Source organism: Anabas testudineus, chromosome 19 (genome assembly GCF_900324465.2).
Source record: "Anabas testudineus chromosome 19, fAnaTes1.2, whole genome shotgun sequence".
NCBI lineage: Eukaryota > Metazoa > Chordata > Actinopteri > Anabantiformes > Anabantidae > Anabas > Anabas testudineus.
In genome coordinates, this window is record NC_046628.1 from 8,529,061 (window position 1) to 8,545,397 (window position 16,337).

A 16,337-nucleotide genomic window follows, 5' to 3' on the forward strand; every position below is an offset into this window, starting at 1 on the left:
TAGTTATATTTGCATTAAATAAATAAATTAATTGATTATTATTTGAAACACAACTTCTGTTACTGTATGTTGTCACAGTATTTTAGTACTGAACCAGTAGAGGGCGACAAACACACACACACACACACACACACACACACAGGGAGGAATTTCTATTTTTGTACAGACCTGCAGAGTGTGTGCATTATTATTACCTAAAAACAAAAGGGATCACATTTCCATGCAGCAGCAGTACCTACCAGCCTATTTTAACACTTAGTATGGGTTGGTGTGTGCAATTGGAGACACTGACTAGAATAAGATGATGGTTACGTTCATGACAGTGTCTCAGAAACGTCCAGATGAAACCCAGTCAATCAACAAATAGAAGAAAAGGGAGCATGAGGAAAGCAGCTGTCTGTCTCAGCTTCAGCGATCCCTCCTCCTTTGTAATGATCATAAATCTAGTGTGCCATCTGCTGGCGTGCAAATTAAGTGCACATGGGATCTGGCAGACAGGTTCTCCAAATAATGCAATTTGCAAAAAAAAAAAAGGGCCCAAAATACTTATGAGTAAGAAGAGAAATAAAACTGCTCCTAATTGCATGCAACTTATTATAGGCGAGGCTCTTTAATTGTTAAAACGTGTATGAAAGCTGGAAGTGTCACTGGCTGCACAATCTGGATAGAACTGCTGCTCAGGATCTGCATAAATTGTTTGTTTACTAGAAACGCTTTATTCTCGACTACAACAAATCCAATCGCAGCGTTCAACACAAACTGCCGATTAATTTCCTTGGTGTAAAATGTAGTTGAGACTCATGCCAGGCCTACTGATAAGAGGAAAATGTGGAAAAGCACGCAGAGGTTGGTTGGCACAATGAGGGGCCGGTGAATGGAGGTCACCGCAGACAGAGAGTGAGTCTCCGCGGTGAGACGGAGTGGGGGAGAGGGAGGACGGACAGCGGCCAGCCGCCTTCAAAAATGGCGTCTCCCGAGGAAAATGAGTAAAAAATATTAAATCGCGGCCTGCTTTCTTCACACTTCCTTGTTCGTCTTTACGCTTTTTCGCAATCGAGTTGTATTTTTTCCCTCCTTTTTTTTTTTTTTTAGCTTTTACCCGAGAGGCCACAGAAAGCAGAAATGTGGGGTGCGAGCATTTGGGGGAATAAAAGCAGCTCTGTTTTATTTTGATGCGTCGTTACTGACAGCTAGCATCTGCTGCTAGCCCACAGGAGGAGAAGGAGAGAGACAGAGACAGAGAGGGGGGGTGGTGGTGGTGGCAACGATTTGCATGCAAAGAAGAAAAAAAAAGAGAGAGAGATTTTGAAATTGGGGATTTCTTTTCTCGTCTATGGGGAATGGTTGGTACCAGCGTGGTGTGTCGGTTCGTGTCGTTTCCAGTGCTAGCGGCGTAGCATGAACTAGCCTAAAGAAAGGGGAGGAGAGACGGTGAAAAAGGACGCATTCAAATCAAATGTTTATCAGCAATTCGTCCATCACCGGCCAAATCCGAGGCGTCTTCATCATGACCGCGACTGGGTTTGGACCCAATCTGCAATCGGGGGAATGATAAACGTGAAAGGCGTCGGAAAAGGAGAAAGACTGGCTTTTTTTGGAGGTGGTTGGATTATAACCCCGTAGACCCCCCTCTTTTTTCATCCAGCTTTCTCCTCCTCCCCTCCATTTCTCTTTCAATATGCTGTTTTCCACTCCTGAGGACTTGCTTATGAAACCGGGGGAAATAGCCTGAAACAGAAAAAAAAAACGAGAAGAACTGGATTTTTCCCGTCATCTGCTCTGCGACGTGCTCGTTGCTTTCGTCTTCATCGCACACATTGTACAACACATAAATGGATAGAAATTACCCGGGAACAGGATTTGGCGATTTGGGCGCAGGAGCAGGATGGAGTTACGAGAGATCGGCTAAAGCAAGGTATGCATTGGTTTGAGACAATGTGCAGATTATCAGTGGTACTCTGCAGGGCACGGTGTGACCCCATGTAAACAAATTGTCGCCATTGGCTTCATCCACAGTGCCACCATTGCCATTATGTGTAGTGCATTGTCATCCAAACAGTTGCATAGTAATAATATTATAAACAGGAATGGAGCGGTGTGCGTGTCGTGGGGGTGGGCGGGGTGGAGAAAGGAAAGGTTAGGGATATGAATTGAACGTGATTGACAGACGTGTCTTAGGTAGACCTGGCGGAGTGGAGGTGGGGGTACGTCTGGAGCATCCATAGGAATTATTGTTGCCTGTGTGCAGGCCTGGACACAGACCCGGTAGATAAATTCAGAGGATTGATTGGAGCTGCGAAGAGTGCAGACGCAGCAAGCCCCCCTCGCAGCAGCCCCCTGGATAGACATCAACAAGACGAGCTGATACATATTAGCCAGGAGGATGCGTCTCAATAAACGTTTCCCCCCAAATTGCCACATTGTAAAGAAATGAGGAGATGGAAAAAAAAAAAAAAAAGCCGAGTGATGCCATGCTCACAGAATTGAGATTTAAAACGCCTTTTGCCCAATCGTGATCTAGATAATTGCTGGTGGGTTTTGGATGATTTGGGTTAATTTGCATTATGAAATGGTGCCACTGCATCCGACTTGCAGTTTGCTGTTTCTTTTATAAAAAGGATGAAACGATAATAAGGCCAGGGTGACTCCATATGATGATGAGAAGTGCTTGGGCTGTGCAAGACAGCTCTTGTCTTTTGGCTTTATGTTAGCCTGCAAGCTAGCGTTGTGTTGCATGGATGTCAGTAGAGGCCTGTGCACGCAAGCACAATTTCTTCTTATTTAGCTGCTCATATGTGATGTTTGACCCAGAGCCGGCTCCGTGGTGATACTCGAAAGCCAACATGCCTCTCTGCGTAATTAATATTTGTTGGGCTAAACAAACCTGGCTAGTTGCTGGTGTTTGCATGCAACTTAGCGTGCATTTGCGTCGACTTGCACAATCCAGCTGTTAGCTATATCAGTATAATCAGTGCTGCCAGACAAATTGACCGTTTGACTTGGTTTCAATTGGGGAAACTGTAATTTTCTTTTGGCTTAAATTTGCACATTACTCGCCCAAGGGTTTATTTACACGTAAAGAACTGGCCTTGCAGTTTGGGCCTAGCCTCTGCATTTCTACCATAGCTGCTGTGCATAGCTGCTAGGCGGTGCTACCAGTAGCACAGATGCTAGCATGTTACCTGACCAGCCATCCACGCATTTCATTTGTCTTTTGTAAAGCCCAATTCTGCAAGTTGCAAATATTTAGCGTTTAATGATAACCTTATCCAGTGTGTAAACCTTAAAGTTATGTAATGATTGGGTCCTGTGGCTCGATTATAATTGCAAATTAGCCACCCCATTATTTTTGCATGACACTTTCATTGCTGGTTTGACAGATTTACTTGAATACACTCTGGTGTAATGTCCACGTTTGTAATTAATTTTTAATTCTGCCACATATATTTTATTTAACTAATGATTACGGAGATTTTCCTTATCTGTAACATTAATTATAAATCAGATTCATCAAGGGTCCTTGGTACAGTTTGGTACTGATGATGTCTTGAGTTGACTTCTGATGTGTGGATTATTAATAGGACTAGTTTCCATGCATGTCAGACTGTGTATTTAAAAGTGATCCAATTTGTGTCTTTTCTTAAGGGTCCAATTTTGGGGATAATTAGATGTATGTCAGTTGTCTCTGAAATTAATAACACTTAATCTCCCACTCCCCTTCCTCCCTAGTCTTGTATATGGGAGTTCCAGATCATCCCACCCTGAGTCTGAGCTCCTTCACCGACAAGCCTACGCCACCCCACACCCTCTGCAGGGCTATGCCACCAATCACCACCCAGGGAGCTCTGGCCAAGGCGGGGCTTGGGGAGCAGCTGGACGGAGTTTGGGTGAGATAAATGTCATACTTTCCTTGTCACGACCATAAGGGGCCCCAGCAATGAGTTATTGTGTCTCTCCATGTAGGCCCTGGAAGATTGTCATTGAAAAATGTGCACATTGTAGCTCAGTTGAGTTGAAGCCCTACATGTTTCAAATAAAACCCTGCAGCATTTATTCTCAAACAGTTTTGCAGACATCTTAAGGGTTGTTTTCAGCAACAGAAATTGATCTACTTATAGCTACACAAGGAGCTACCAACAACCTGATCCAAATTATTTGTATGCATAAGCGCCTACTATAAATATTATTTTTAAGATTAAAGTTAGAATTTTTAAAATTATTTTTATTTGTATCACATCTGCACCAGCTATTAACATTTGCATTCTTAATCAGTGTTTGCGTTTCTGTTCTTCTTGCCTAAAGGTCTGTCAGGGCTGTTTGACACTGGCCTGCACCATGCCAGCCCCTCTGCTCCTGATGCCTCTGTCATGAATCTGATCTCAGCCCTGGAGTCCCGGGGTCCCCAGCCTCCTCCCTCTGCCTCCTCTCTTCTCTCCCAGTTCCGCACGCCATCCTGGCAGACAGGTGGGGCTGAATAGATCTTCCCTCATGTGTTGACATTCAAACAGGATCCACAGTCAATATGACATTTAAAGAACCTCACAATGTTTGGCTGCATTATTATTCTGATGGTGTTGCTATGTGAGAAGTTTCTTTTTAAAATTAAAGTATTTTACTGTACTTATTGAAAGTCTTAAACTAATACTCCATTATTTCATAATTTAAATTGTAGCCTGGTGGATGGTGAGTGATTTTATAATATGTTTTCCTTTTTCTAACAGCAATGCACACGCCTGCCCATCCTGAACTGTTCATCTCTGGAGCTCTTCCTGGCTCTGGCTCCTTCCCCTCCTCCTCAGCTCTCTCAGCATATCAACACCCAGCATCCTTTTCTAGCCGTTCTTTTCCTGCTGCCTCCCTTTCCCTCCAGGACACACCCACGTTTAGCCCCACATCCAATGGCCTGCTCTCCCCACATGACCCCCTACTACACATAAAGGCCCCATCCCAATCTAGCCTGGGTTTTGACAGACTCCTGTCCTCGCAGGGTGCTGCTGCAGCTGCCTATCGGGGCAGCCAGGATCCTACAGGAGCCACATCAGCCCAGGCATCCTCTGCAAGGCATTTGCAGTCACACCAGTTCAATCTGCTGTCCTCCCAGCTCCAAGACCAGTCATCCCAGCTATATAATGCATCAGTCTTTTCTTCAGCTCAGCCCCAGCCTCAGTCCCAGTCCCAGTCCAATTCAGCTCAGGAACGGGCTGTGCCCCGGCAAGATAGCGTTATCAAGCACTACCAGCGGCCCACGCCAGCTCAGTCACAGCTCTCGTCCTCTGCGGCCCACTCCCTTCAGCACTACCTTAGCTGTGGAGGGGCGGGATACCAGCAGATAGCCCCGCACCACAGGCATGCTGGCCTTTCTTGCAGCCCACTGGGTGACCAGAGCCCCTCATCAGACCACAAACCCACCTCTCGCACTGAGCAGTATCGGCCAATCATCCAGCCTCCCTATTCTTCTTCCTCATCGTCATCGTCTTCTTCCTCGGCTGGAAAAGGTACCAAAAGTAGCTCCAGCAGTGGCTATTCTTCTGCCAGTTCAGCATCATCCTCAAGAACTCCTCATACGCCCCCTTCTGCTTCCTCTACATCGTCCTCTTCTTCCTCTTCCTCTGCCACATCTGGGGCACATCCTTCCAACTCGATCCCCACATCCAGCTCCAGCGCAGCCCCTTCTAGGCAGCAGCCACCTCCTACAGCTCCGCCTCCTCCAGCCCCACAGCAGCAGCAGCCCCCTGCCACTTCCACCTCAGCCCCCCAGTCTCTTCCCAAATCCTGTCTATCAGGCTATGGCTCTCCTGTGCCCCCAGTTAAAACGCCCACTTCTGCTCTTACTGGTCAGACTCCACCCCAACAACAGGCACAGTCATATTCCCCTAATCAGCCCCCTACTTCTCACCTTCAATCCTACGGCAGCTTCAGTTCCCCACAGGCCCAAGATCTCAGCTCAGGAACTGCTGGGAAAGGCTATGGGAGTTTAGGGGGAAGAAGCCAGTCATACTCCACTGATATGTATGGAACTGACTCTGCTTATGGATCACTTCCATCTTCCCTGGGTGGAGCTGGAAGCCCTTCACTAGGCTATGGAGCCCCAGGTCACTCCCCTGCTCTTTTAAGGTCAAGTGGGTCATCAGGTAGTGGAGCATCTGGGGGAGGAAGCAGCAGTGGCACAGGAAGTGGGAACTCTGGTTCAGGAGGAGGAGCAGGAAATGGTATGACCAGTGAGAGAGGTGGAGGTGGAAGTGGGTCTTACCATATTCCAGACTCTAGCCCCTCTCCGTCAGGTAACTCGGGCATCATCCGTCCAGGGTTACACTCCCCAGTGCCCACCTGTCCCACACAATCTCCAGGGGGTGCAGGCTCTAGTAAATACATCTCCTCAGTTCTCTCCCCCACCTTTCTAGCCTCACCACAGGGCTATCCCGACACTAGAGGCCCCAGCTCCCAACCTCAGTCCTATCATTCCACCTCCTCCAAAACAAAGGCTGACACTTCCATGCTAGGAGTGGGATCTCAGAGATCCCAAGAGGAAGTAGATGATGATGATGAGTTCTTGATCCAACACCTGCTGCAAGCTCAAGCAAGTCCTACTCCCCAGGCTGCTCATCACCATCCTCAACAGCAACCCCAACAGGCATCCCAACAAACACAGCCTCAGCCCCAGTCAGTACCCCCAACTACTGATTCAGGCAAAGGGCTGAGCTATGACATGGGTAAGACATCTGAGGAGAGATACCACCCCCAGAGTGTCATACGTACCCACAGTGCCACATCTACCGCTGGAGTTGGAAATGCGGGGTCTGGAGGGTCGATCTCAGGGCTGGAAAACCAACTAGAGATGTCACTAAAGAAACAACAGCAACAACATCAACAGCACCATCACCAACAGCAACAGCAACAGCAACAACAGCAGCAAAGGAATGAGAGATCTGTTGGAAACAGCAGAAGCAGTGGAGGGAGAGGCAGTGCTGAACAGGTGCACTCCCACCTCCATCACCATGACAACCTAGGATCAGTAGTTCACTATGGGCGGGGTGACCCTTACACCCAACACTCTCTTGCCCCCCAACACTCCTCACATACACAGCATGTGTCCTCACACTCTCAGATACCATCCCACACCCAAATGGAGCTCCAGAAGAAGCCACAGGAACGTGCTGAAATGAGTTATCCTCGGAAAACCCCTGAAGTTCAGCAACAGCATTCCCAGTCTCAAGCTGCTGCCTCGCTCATGGACTCTCCCACTGATCAGTCCCGTCAACCACCACATCTTCTCCAGTCAGTACTGTCCCACACCACCCGCAACAAACTGGAGCCGCATCAACAGCACCACAAGATGGACTCTCATCGGCAACACCAACAGCATCACAAAATGGACTCCCACCAACCACATCAGCAACATCCAAAAATGGAGACTCACCCTCAGCATCAACAGCACCAGAAGATGGACTCCCATCAGCATCAGCAGCACCACAAAATTGATTCTCATTCACAACATCAGCAGCACCATAAAATGGACTCTCATACCCAACAGCAGCAGCAGCACTCCATTAGCCAACAGCAAGCTGTAATGGAAAGCGCTGGGGGGAGACTTGGCACAAGTAAACATCAGACACAGTCTCAGTCCCAAACCACTCAGCTCCAGCTTCAACTCCAGTCCCAGGCTTTGGAAGTGGCAGCAGCTCACTATAATCACGGTCCTCCTCCACATCAACACGAGCAGAGCCAGGTTAAACAAAGCTCAGTGGTCTCCTCCTTGGACATGCTGGAGCGCTCCCTCTCTCAGACCTCCAGCACAGATGTAGCTATTGCAGAAGAAAGACGCAGTGGGGCAGGCAGTGGGGGAAGAAGCGGAGGCAGCACTGAGCGTCACAGACAGCAGCAGGAGCAGCAACAGAGGCAGCACCCATCCCACCATCAGCCGCAGCAAACCCATCATTCACAGCAACACTCAGCCTCTGAACTCCACTCCTTCCTCTCTGAGCCTGATATTGGTTTATCTACACCATCTCACATGCACCATCTCTCACAGCACCATCCGCAGCAGCAGCAACAGCAGCACCCGAGCTCTCAGCATCAACAGACCCATTCTCACCACCCTCACTCCCAACCCCATGCTCAGCAGCAGCCCCCACACCCACACCACATACCCCCACCTTCTGCCTCAGCCCACTCCCAGCCTCAGCCTGATCCACAGCAACCACTCACGTCCCAGCTCACCCCTCAGCAGAGCCAGCTCGACCAACAGCGAACAGAGCAGCACCAGTTTGACACGGTCAGCCCGGTGGAGAAGGCAGACCAGAATCAGCAAAGCAACCGCTTTGTGCCCCTGACTTCCATTTGCTTCCCTGACTCCCTTCTTCAGGATGAGGACCGATCTTTTTTTCCAGGAATGGAAGACATGTTTTGTGCAGAGGACTACAAGTCTAGTTGTGCTGGAGGTGCAGGACCAGGGCAGGAAGAGATGAATGAAAGCCACACAGGACAAGAGGGACTGGATTCCATGAAAGCTGGTCAGAGTGCAAGTGGAGCAGGGGGCAGTGCTGGTGGTAGCTATGACATAATGGGTCACCACGGTGGCGATCAGGGTTATGAATCATACTGTCATGGCCTGGAAGAAGCTAGCAACAACACCATGACTCTGGATCTAGACTCGCTTAAAACCCATGAGCTCCCTTCCACTGTCAACACTGAACAGCTGGGATTGATACAGTCCCAGGCCCCAGCTATGGGTATGGGCTCCAATAACGCTGGTCCCAACAACTCTGGAGCTAAAATGTCCTCAGGGCCTGGAGGAAATAACTCAGCAACTGCTTCTGGAGGCCTCCAGTCTCCCATTTTCTGTTCGTCTCGTCCCAAGAAGCTCCTCAAGTCCAGCTCTTTCCACTTGTTAAAGGAGCGCCGGGACCCCAACACACTGCCTAAGAAAAGTTACGCTCAAGAGTATGAGTTTGAAGATGATGAAGATAAAGCTGACCAACCAGCTGACATCCGGTTGAACAGCCGCAGGCTTCCAGACCTTTTGCCAGACTTGGTATCCAGCTGCAGAAAAGGAGGAGGAAGTGGGTCTCTCAGCCCTTTAATGGGTGACATTGACTTCTACCATTCCTCTGGCTACTCCTCTATGGGTTCACACTCTACACTTATGCCTCAGGATGGACCCAAGAAGAGGGGCCGGAAGCCCACTAGACCTAAAAGAGAGGGTCCCCCTAGGCCAAGAGGCAGGCCTCGCATCCGCCCAATGCCTGAGCCATACACTCCAAGAGGGATGATGGGGGAGATGGGTGGAACAACAGTAGGAGGAGGATTCAATGTAGAGGGAAGAGGTAGAGGTAGGGGCCGTGGCAGCAGAGGTAGAGGGGGAAGGAGGGAGGACATGTACATCGAAATGAGCGGGAAGGAGCAAGATCAGATGCATCACCATCACCTCCATCAGCAGCAACCCCAGCAGTTACATCACCAACCCCAACAGCAGCAACACGAACCGATTCCACCTCTGAAGGTCAGTGGCGTTGTAACTAGGAAAGGCTTGAGGATTCATTTTTAAACACATCCATGTGCCTGCTCTGTTTTACTTCATTTTCTCACAAATTCACTCACACTGTCTTGTAAATTCTCTTCTGGGTTAATAGGTTTTGTAATATATGTATATATGTGGACAAATTTAAATCTGTAAATTGTACTCTTCTTTTTTTTTTTCTTGTAGATCAAGTTACCAATAGGTACCCTGTCCTCCTCTGATGCCTTGTTGAGGACAGATTCTTTGTCTGGCACGGACCCTGCTTTGTCGGATGGCTCAGTGGGCTCAGCTCCCTCCCTCGGTTTAAGTCCCGGACCACCCTGCAGCACTGAAAGCACCAGAAGTCAGGACAAGAACAAACAGAAAAGCCAGATGATGAGTGAAGGAGTGGATGACGAAGGGCTGGAAGAAAGGGTGATTATATTTTTGCTAAGTTAACCAGACGATGCTTAAAATGAGAAATTAAATTCAGGTTCATTGTTTGATAGTAGGGGAGTTACTGGTATTTGACCTGAATAAATGTCTCTGTCTTTTGTTTTTCTGCTAGGGGGATGAGAAGGACTCTGAATCCAAGGCTGGCTTTGTTGCTTCATTTTTGGACTTTCTCAAGATGGGGAAGAGACCTCCAGGCTTGGACATGTCACCAGGAATGGAACCTGACAATGGTGAAACCTCTCCCTGTAAATCAGGGGGTCTGCGCCCACTGTCTCCGGCTCCTCCTCCTCCACCGCCACCGCCTCCATTCGGGGACAGTGAAGGGAATGGGGGTCTGGCCCTGGGCAACTGCCCCAGCCCTAAGAGACTGGAAGATGAGCTAAAAAGGAACCTGGAAACTCTGCCTTCGTTCTCCTCTGATGAAGAGGACTCAGTTGGAAAGAACCAGGACCTTCAGAAGAGCATCTCCTCAGCCATTTCTGCTCTGTATGACACTCCTCAGCTAACCTCTAACATCCAGGCCCCACTACCTCCTCCACCTGCTCAGCCTCAGCCTCAGCCTCAGCCTCAGTCTCAGCCTCCCCAGTCCCCTCTTACACCCACGCTGCAGCCTCCCACACTTAGTCCACAGCCTACCATGCATGACCCCCATACCGAGCCCCAGTCCAATGAACCTGATGTCCTACAGCCAGAAGATGGAGACATGGATGAGAACAAGGGGGAGGAGAATGAGGAAGAAAGAAGCACAGGAGGGGAAGAAGAGAGTGACATGACAGAGGAGAGAGAACCACATCTCGAAACGCTAGGTGCCCCTAAGCTTGATGGTAATTAGGAGCTTTTTATTTTTCTGTTGGTACCTTTTTTTTGTGTGTGTGTGTGTGTAAATTGATTTTCTGCAGAAATATATATATCCTCAGGTGGAGGTATTGATGTATTTTTTTTAGTCTAATAAATATCCTTATTTATTTGTTCAACATTAGCTTGGTGAAATCACTGATGTTATTTTGACAATGTGGTAAATGAATCTGTAAAATTTAATCTTGCCCTGTTTTTCTTTCTTTCCAGCGGCACTCCCTGAGATTCCTCCAGCACCAGCAACACCTCAACCTCCCTCCATCCCTCCATCTCCTGCCTCATCCTCATCTCCTTCTCATTCTCCCCTCCCTCCCCTCTCACTTCCCTCACCCCCTCCTCCACCAGAAGAACAACAGGAGAATTCTCAGCCTCCAAGCCCTGTCACCCCCGCATCCCCCTCTTTGCCACCTGCCCCACAAGCTACTCTCCCTCAGCCAGCCACTCCTCCTCCGACTTCCCCTCCTGCTCCTCCTCCTCCTCTTCCTCCTCCTTCAACTGAGAAAGAGTCTTCCATGCCGTCTCCGGAGTCCCCCGCCTCTCCTGAAGAGCCTCCAGCTCCTAAGATCACTTCCCTACACCTTGCCCAGAAGCAAGAAGATGCTGCCATTGTTGGAGAGAGTGAGGAGGATGAGAGTGAGAGTGGAGGGGAGGGCATCTTCAGAGAAAGGGATGAGTTTGTAGTGCGGGTGGAAGATATTCGAACTCTCAAGGTATTTGTGTGTTTCTGCTTGATTGTGTGTGAAATTGTTAAAAAAATCTAAAATGTCTTTGTGAAGTCAGAAATAGAAGTAGTTCGCTTTCTGTTGGAGAGACAACAAACTGAATACATTATTTTAGCTAATACCAAATTATTACGTTAATCATTATTCATATATTTAGGTGATGTGTTGAGATTTATTCAGTAGCTGCCAAGTTACAGCAACATTTTATACTTACCTGTTTGTGCACAGCTGGCTTTGCAGACGGGCCGTGAGCCTCCACCCATCTGGAGGGTGCAGAAAGCCCTGCTGCAGAAGTTCAGCCCTGAGATCAAAGATGGGCAGAGACAGTTTTGCGCCACAAGCAACGTGAGTTCACACCAGGCCTTCAGTAATCTAACCATACCTGCAGTCAGTCATGTTGATCTGTATACTTTCCATAGTCCCTCCTTCATGACAGCATATAATGAAGTTACTACACATATTCAAATGTATAATGTGTTATATTAGAAATAGGTTTTTCAGTCACAATTGTATTGATATTTTAAAGTATTGTTTGTGTGTTTTTGTTTCTCTCTCAGTATCTTGGCTACTTTGGTGATGCCAAGAGGCGATACCAGAGAATCTATGTTAAGTTTCTGGAGAATGTCAACAAGAAAGACTATGTCCGAGTGTGCTCTCGGAGACCTTGGCGCAGATCAACACCTCTCCGGTACTGCTTTCTGCCATTTTAGAAATTAAATTCCTGTTATATTAACCCTCATTAGATATAGTTGGAATAGTTTTTTCCCACAGTTTTTTAAATTGTGGTTTCCATTTGTATAATAATTTCTTTACAAACCCCAGGCGCCAGTCCCTCCCCAGAATGGCATCCCCTCCTTCCACTCAGGTGCCAACAAGAGTAGTGGAGAAGGATGAGAGAGTGGCTCCACCAGTTCAGCGTGACCAGAAGGAGAAAACAAAAACAGCCTCCACGACAACAAAAGAACAACGCGAGAAGAAGGAAGCTCCAGCTGCTGTTCCCAAAGCCAAGGAGAGAGAGAGGGAGCATGAGAGGGAGAAGCGGATACAGTCGCAGCAGGACAAAGTGGAGAAACGTGCTGCACCAGCAGAACGAGGCAGAGCAAAGGAAGAGAAGAAAGCGGTGGAGAGGAAGGAGAAGGAAAAGGCTGAGCGGCCGCCCAAGTCCAAGCAGGCCAAAGTGAAGGCAGAGCCACCACCCAAGAAGAGGAAAAAATGGCTGAAGGAAGTACCTTCATCATCAGACTCAGACTCATCAGATGAGGCAGCTAGTGAGAATGAAAGTGAGATGCCATTTTGAATCTTTGTATTTGTAGATAACAAGTCAGTGTGATTGTTTCCTATTATATTTTAGATCATACTAACGGAGGTTTTATTTATGCAGCAGAAGGTTAGAGGTGGTTTTAAACTGTGTGATTTATTTTTTTTCTTCTTCTTCTTCTCTACTCAGTGCCAGTAAAAGGTGGAGTGAACAACCGTGCCATGAGGGAAATGTTCAAGAGCTATGTGGAGATGCTGGTCAGCACAGCCCTGGACCCCGATATGATCCAAGCACTGGAGGACACAGACGGTGAGAACTGCTCGCAGCCCACTAACATAATAGTTAAAACTGAAGCTTCCTTACTGGCTTCCTCACAAGAGACTGAAATGCAACTTAAGACAAGAGTGTTATCTGTACGCAACCATTTTTAACCTAACCAGACTTGTCCAGTAGCATGTTTTCTGCATTTCTTAAATGTCTGTAATATAGCAGCTTTATTGCGTCAGTTTGATCTTATTTTAAAAAGTGGGCTCAGGTAGCAGTGTAGATTTTGGGCAGGTTGAATAAACACAACCAACAATAAAAGCTGCCAGGTTATAGGCGAAGCTCTCAGCACAAGAGCATGGGAAATTTGGAGAATGCGTATGTAACTGAATCTGTTAATGGTTTTTACAATCTAAACAAACAAGGTGTGACACGTTGAAGGAAAGCCCCAGGAATTCAGTTAGATTGGCAACCAGGAAGAGCTGTTTGAATTTGCTCTTGGTACTAAAATGATCGACAGCAGCATGAATGATGACTAATGAAACTAACTTTACTGCAATTGGCCACCAGATGAGCTGTACCTCCCACCAATGAGGAAGATTGACAGCATCCTCAGCGAACAGAAGAGGAGGTTGTTGCGGAGGGTCAGCATGAGCTCTCAGCATCAGGTAATCTGCTCCTTTCTTTGTCTCTTGTGGCTGGAATAGCATCTTGCTATCTGCGGTGAAATTTGCAGGAAACAAACCTAGACTGAACTGTGTGGTGTTGCACCATAAGAACAGCACTGGACTCGACCATAATGGAGATTTGGTGCTGAAACAATAAGTTCATAAATAGACGAATGGTCATACAGATAATTCATCAACAAAATCAATTAATGTCTGATCATTTTTTCATTTATTCATTTTTGCACTTTTCCTAACTCTGCTAACTTTGTATCCTCCTCAATAGGAGATCTTGCACGCTTATTCCCAGGTCATTGTAGACCCCCTGGACTCAGGAGTGGTGAGGGTCCGGCTAAGTGGCGATGCTTACAACCGCAAGACTCTCAACAAAGTGAAAAAGACCCAGCCTAAACCACAGGTAGACAGTGTTTTGGTGTTTACAGGGTGTGAATGTATCAAAAATAAAATGTGCAGCTCCAAAATGTCCATGCTATAAAGTTAGATTTTATTTAACTTAAATTTAGCCAAATATTCGTAGGATATTTTTAGCCTCTGACAATTCGATTCTTCTGGTTTCTTGGCAAGGTACAAGCTGTTGAAAATGTTGGCACCATGCAGCAGGAGGATCATGAAATATATATATATATATACACTGAAACCACTGCCTCAACAAAATAACCCACTTCCATTAAAAGCTCAACAGTATTGGGTCTGTGACTGATTGTTGGTTGTAGTGAGAATAAAACGGTTCAAGCTTCCCCTCTAGCACCTGCTACAAGTTTCTAAACGGCGACGTTCACTCTTTGACATTGAACGTCATGATTAATATTTATTTAGCTTTGGACTTGTATGTCAGTGGTACCAACATTGGACAATTGTTAATCTGAATTCTTTCTTTTAGGACCTTAAACTGTCAGCTGAGTCGTATCGGCTCTACAGTCTCTACCACTCTCTGCATCACTATAAATACCACACCTTCTTACAGTGCAAGAAAGAGGTAAGCAAGGAGGTACTCACTTATTGCAACATTCCCTTCAAATGTTCGTATGGTTAAGTGTAAATCACATTAAATCAACTACACAGAGCCAGCTTGTCAGTGCTATTTTTTGCTTAAGACCCTGATTTGAATCCCAGCATCAGAATCTGTTGTGTTTTCATCCCAATTTTCCAGACCAACACCATTGAGCAGGCAGCTGAGGACCCAGGCCAAGAAGAAGTGGTGCAGCAGTGCATGGCCAACCAGAGTTGGCTGGACACCCTCTTCAGCTCCTTCATCGAGCTGCTCACGCTCAGCACCAAAGCCTGAGTAAACTGCAGAAATGGAAAGAAATAATTAAAGCAAGACGATTTAAAAACAAAAAGAAAAATAGGAAAACTGAAAGAGATGGATCCTACTGTACAGCCCCCTGACCCTCTTCAAATCTCTAAGATCTGAGGATGAATTTTTAAGGCCCTTGATGAACACATGGGATCTCTTGTGACCTTGGATGAAGGCCTCTGTTCTTTTACTTGTTGTTGATCAATGACTAAAGAAGTGTCTTACCTTGTGACAAGGGGACTCCGTCAGATCAGCGGTCACTGGTAAGTCAAGAGGGAACTGACTGACGGTGAAAAGGGAGAGACAAGGTGCAAGGACAAAGAGAAGGAGCCCTAACGCCAAGTCAACAGAGGAGCAACTGACATCTTGTTAACTGTGTCATAAAGACAATAGTTTAAAGAGAAACTATTACTGCTTAGTTTTTACATAAATTATTTTTGAAAAGACTAACATCAGCTGTTGGCTTTTGAAAAGAGTGGAAGAGGGTGAGAATGCTTTTTAAACTGCGTGTAGAGTGTGCCGTGAGCAGCGTGAACATGGGCTCGTCTACGGACAGAAACGTGAAATGTGTAAATGAACGCGCTCTCTCTCTCTCTCTCTATTGATCTCTATCTCTCTCTCTCATCCTGTGCTATGTGAAGGGCAGCACCAGTTAGCTTTGTGATAATATATAAACACATTTTTATTATTTATATGAGGAGGTTTTTAACTTAAACTCTCACAAGCACTGGGTTTGCTGCCCTGTCATTTGAAATACCTTTTTATTTTCCACAAGTTCAGTATACAATCGTAACCCACATATCCAAGTCGTCTTCCCCTCTATACAAAAGAACAGACGCTCAGACAGAAACATTGTATTATATAGAGTGGGTGTAAAAATAAGAACAAGAGAAAAAAGAAGAGAATGGGGGAAAATCCGTTTGAAACGTCAACATTGTTGTGCTTCAGTTCAATCATCAGTCATGCAGGTGTAAAGAAAAAGAAATAAACTATCCATTTCCCTTGTGGGAAGAAGGAGTATAAATAAGTAATATTTAAAGAGGACATAGTCATTTCATTTTTATCATTTTGATGTTTGTGCATACTATGACTTATTTTGAAAACAATCTAATTTTCCATTTAAAAAATAAGGAAAAAAAGGTGTGTACATACTGTACAGTTCTTGATGAAATTCTTTGTCCTTCTGTACATTAACTCTCCTGTATTTGAGAAACAAATAAAATCTGCAAAGAACAAATGGTGGTTCATTTCCCCACAGTTTGAGTGTGAACTCGGACATTTTTAGATCCTAGTAGCAGCTTGT

The 16,337-nt window shown here is 46.5% G+C and overlaps 1 protein-coding gene across 1 annotated transcript; it reads left to right on the plus strand.

Annotated features, from left to right (window-relative positions):
* Positions 1 to 1,832: 1,832 nt before the first annotated feature.
* prr12a (proline rich 12a) lies at positions 1,833 to 16,262 on the plus strand. The gene is made up of 15 exons (XM_026350896.1): positions 1,833 to 1,915; positions 3,730 to 3,887; positions 4,303 to 4,464; positions 4,722 to 9,499; positions 9,704 to 9,931; positions 10,065 to 10,776; positions 11,018 to 11,517; positions 11,758 to 11,874; positions 12,087 to 12,217; positions 12,352 to 12,809; positions 12,977 to 13,096; positions 13,622 to 13,719; positions 14,003 to 14,134; positions 14,618 to 14,713; positions 14,888 to 16,262. The coding sequence occupies exons 1-15, from the start codon at positions 1,833 to 1,835 to the stop codon at positions 15,020 to 15,022; spliced, it is 7,908 nt and encodes a 2,635-aa protein (XP_026206681.1). The 3' UTR covers positions 15,023 to 16,262.
* Positions 16,263 to 16,337: the final 75 nt, after the last annotated feature.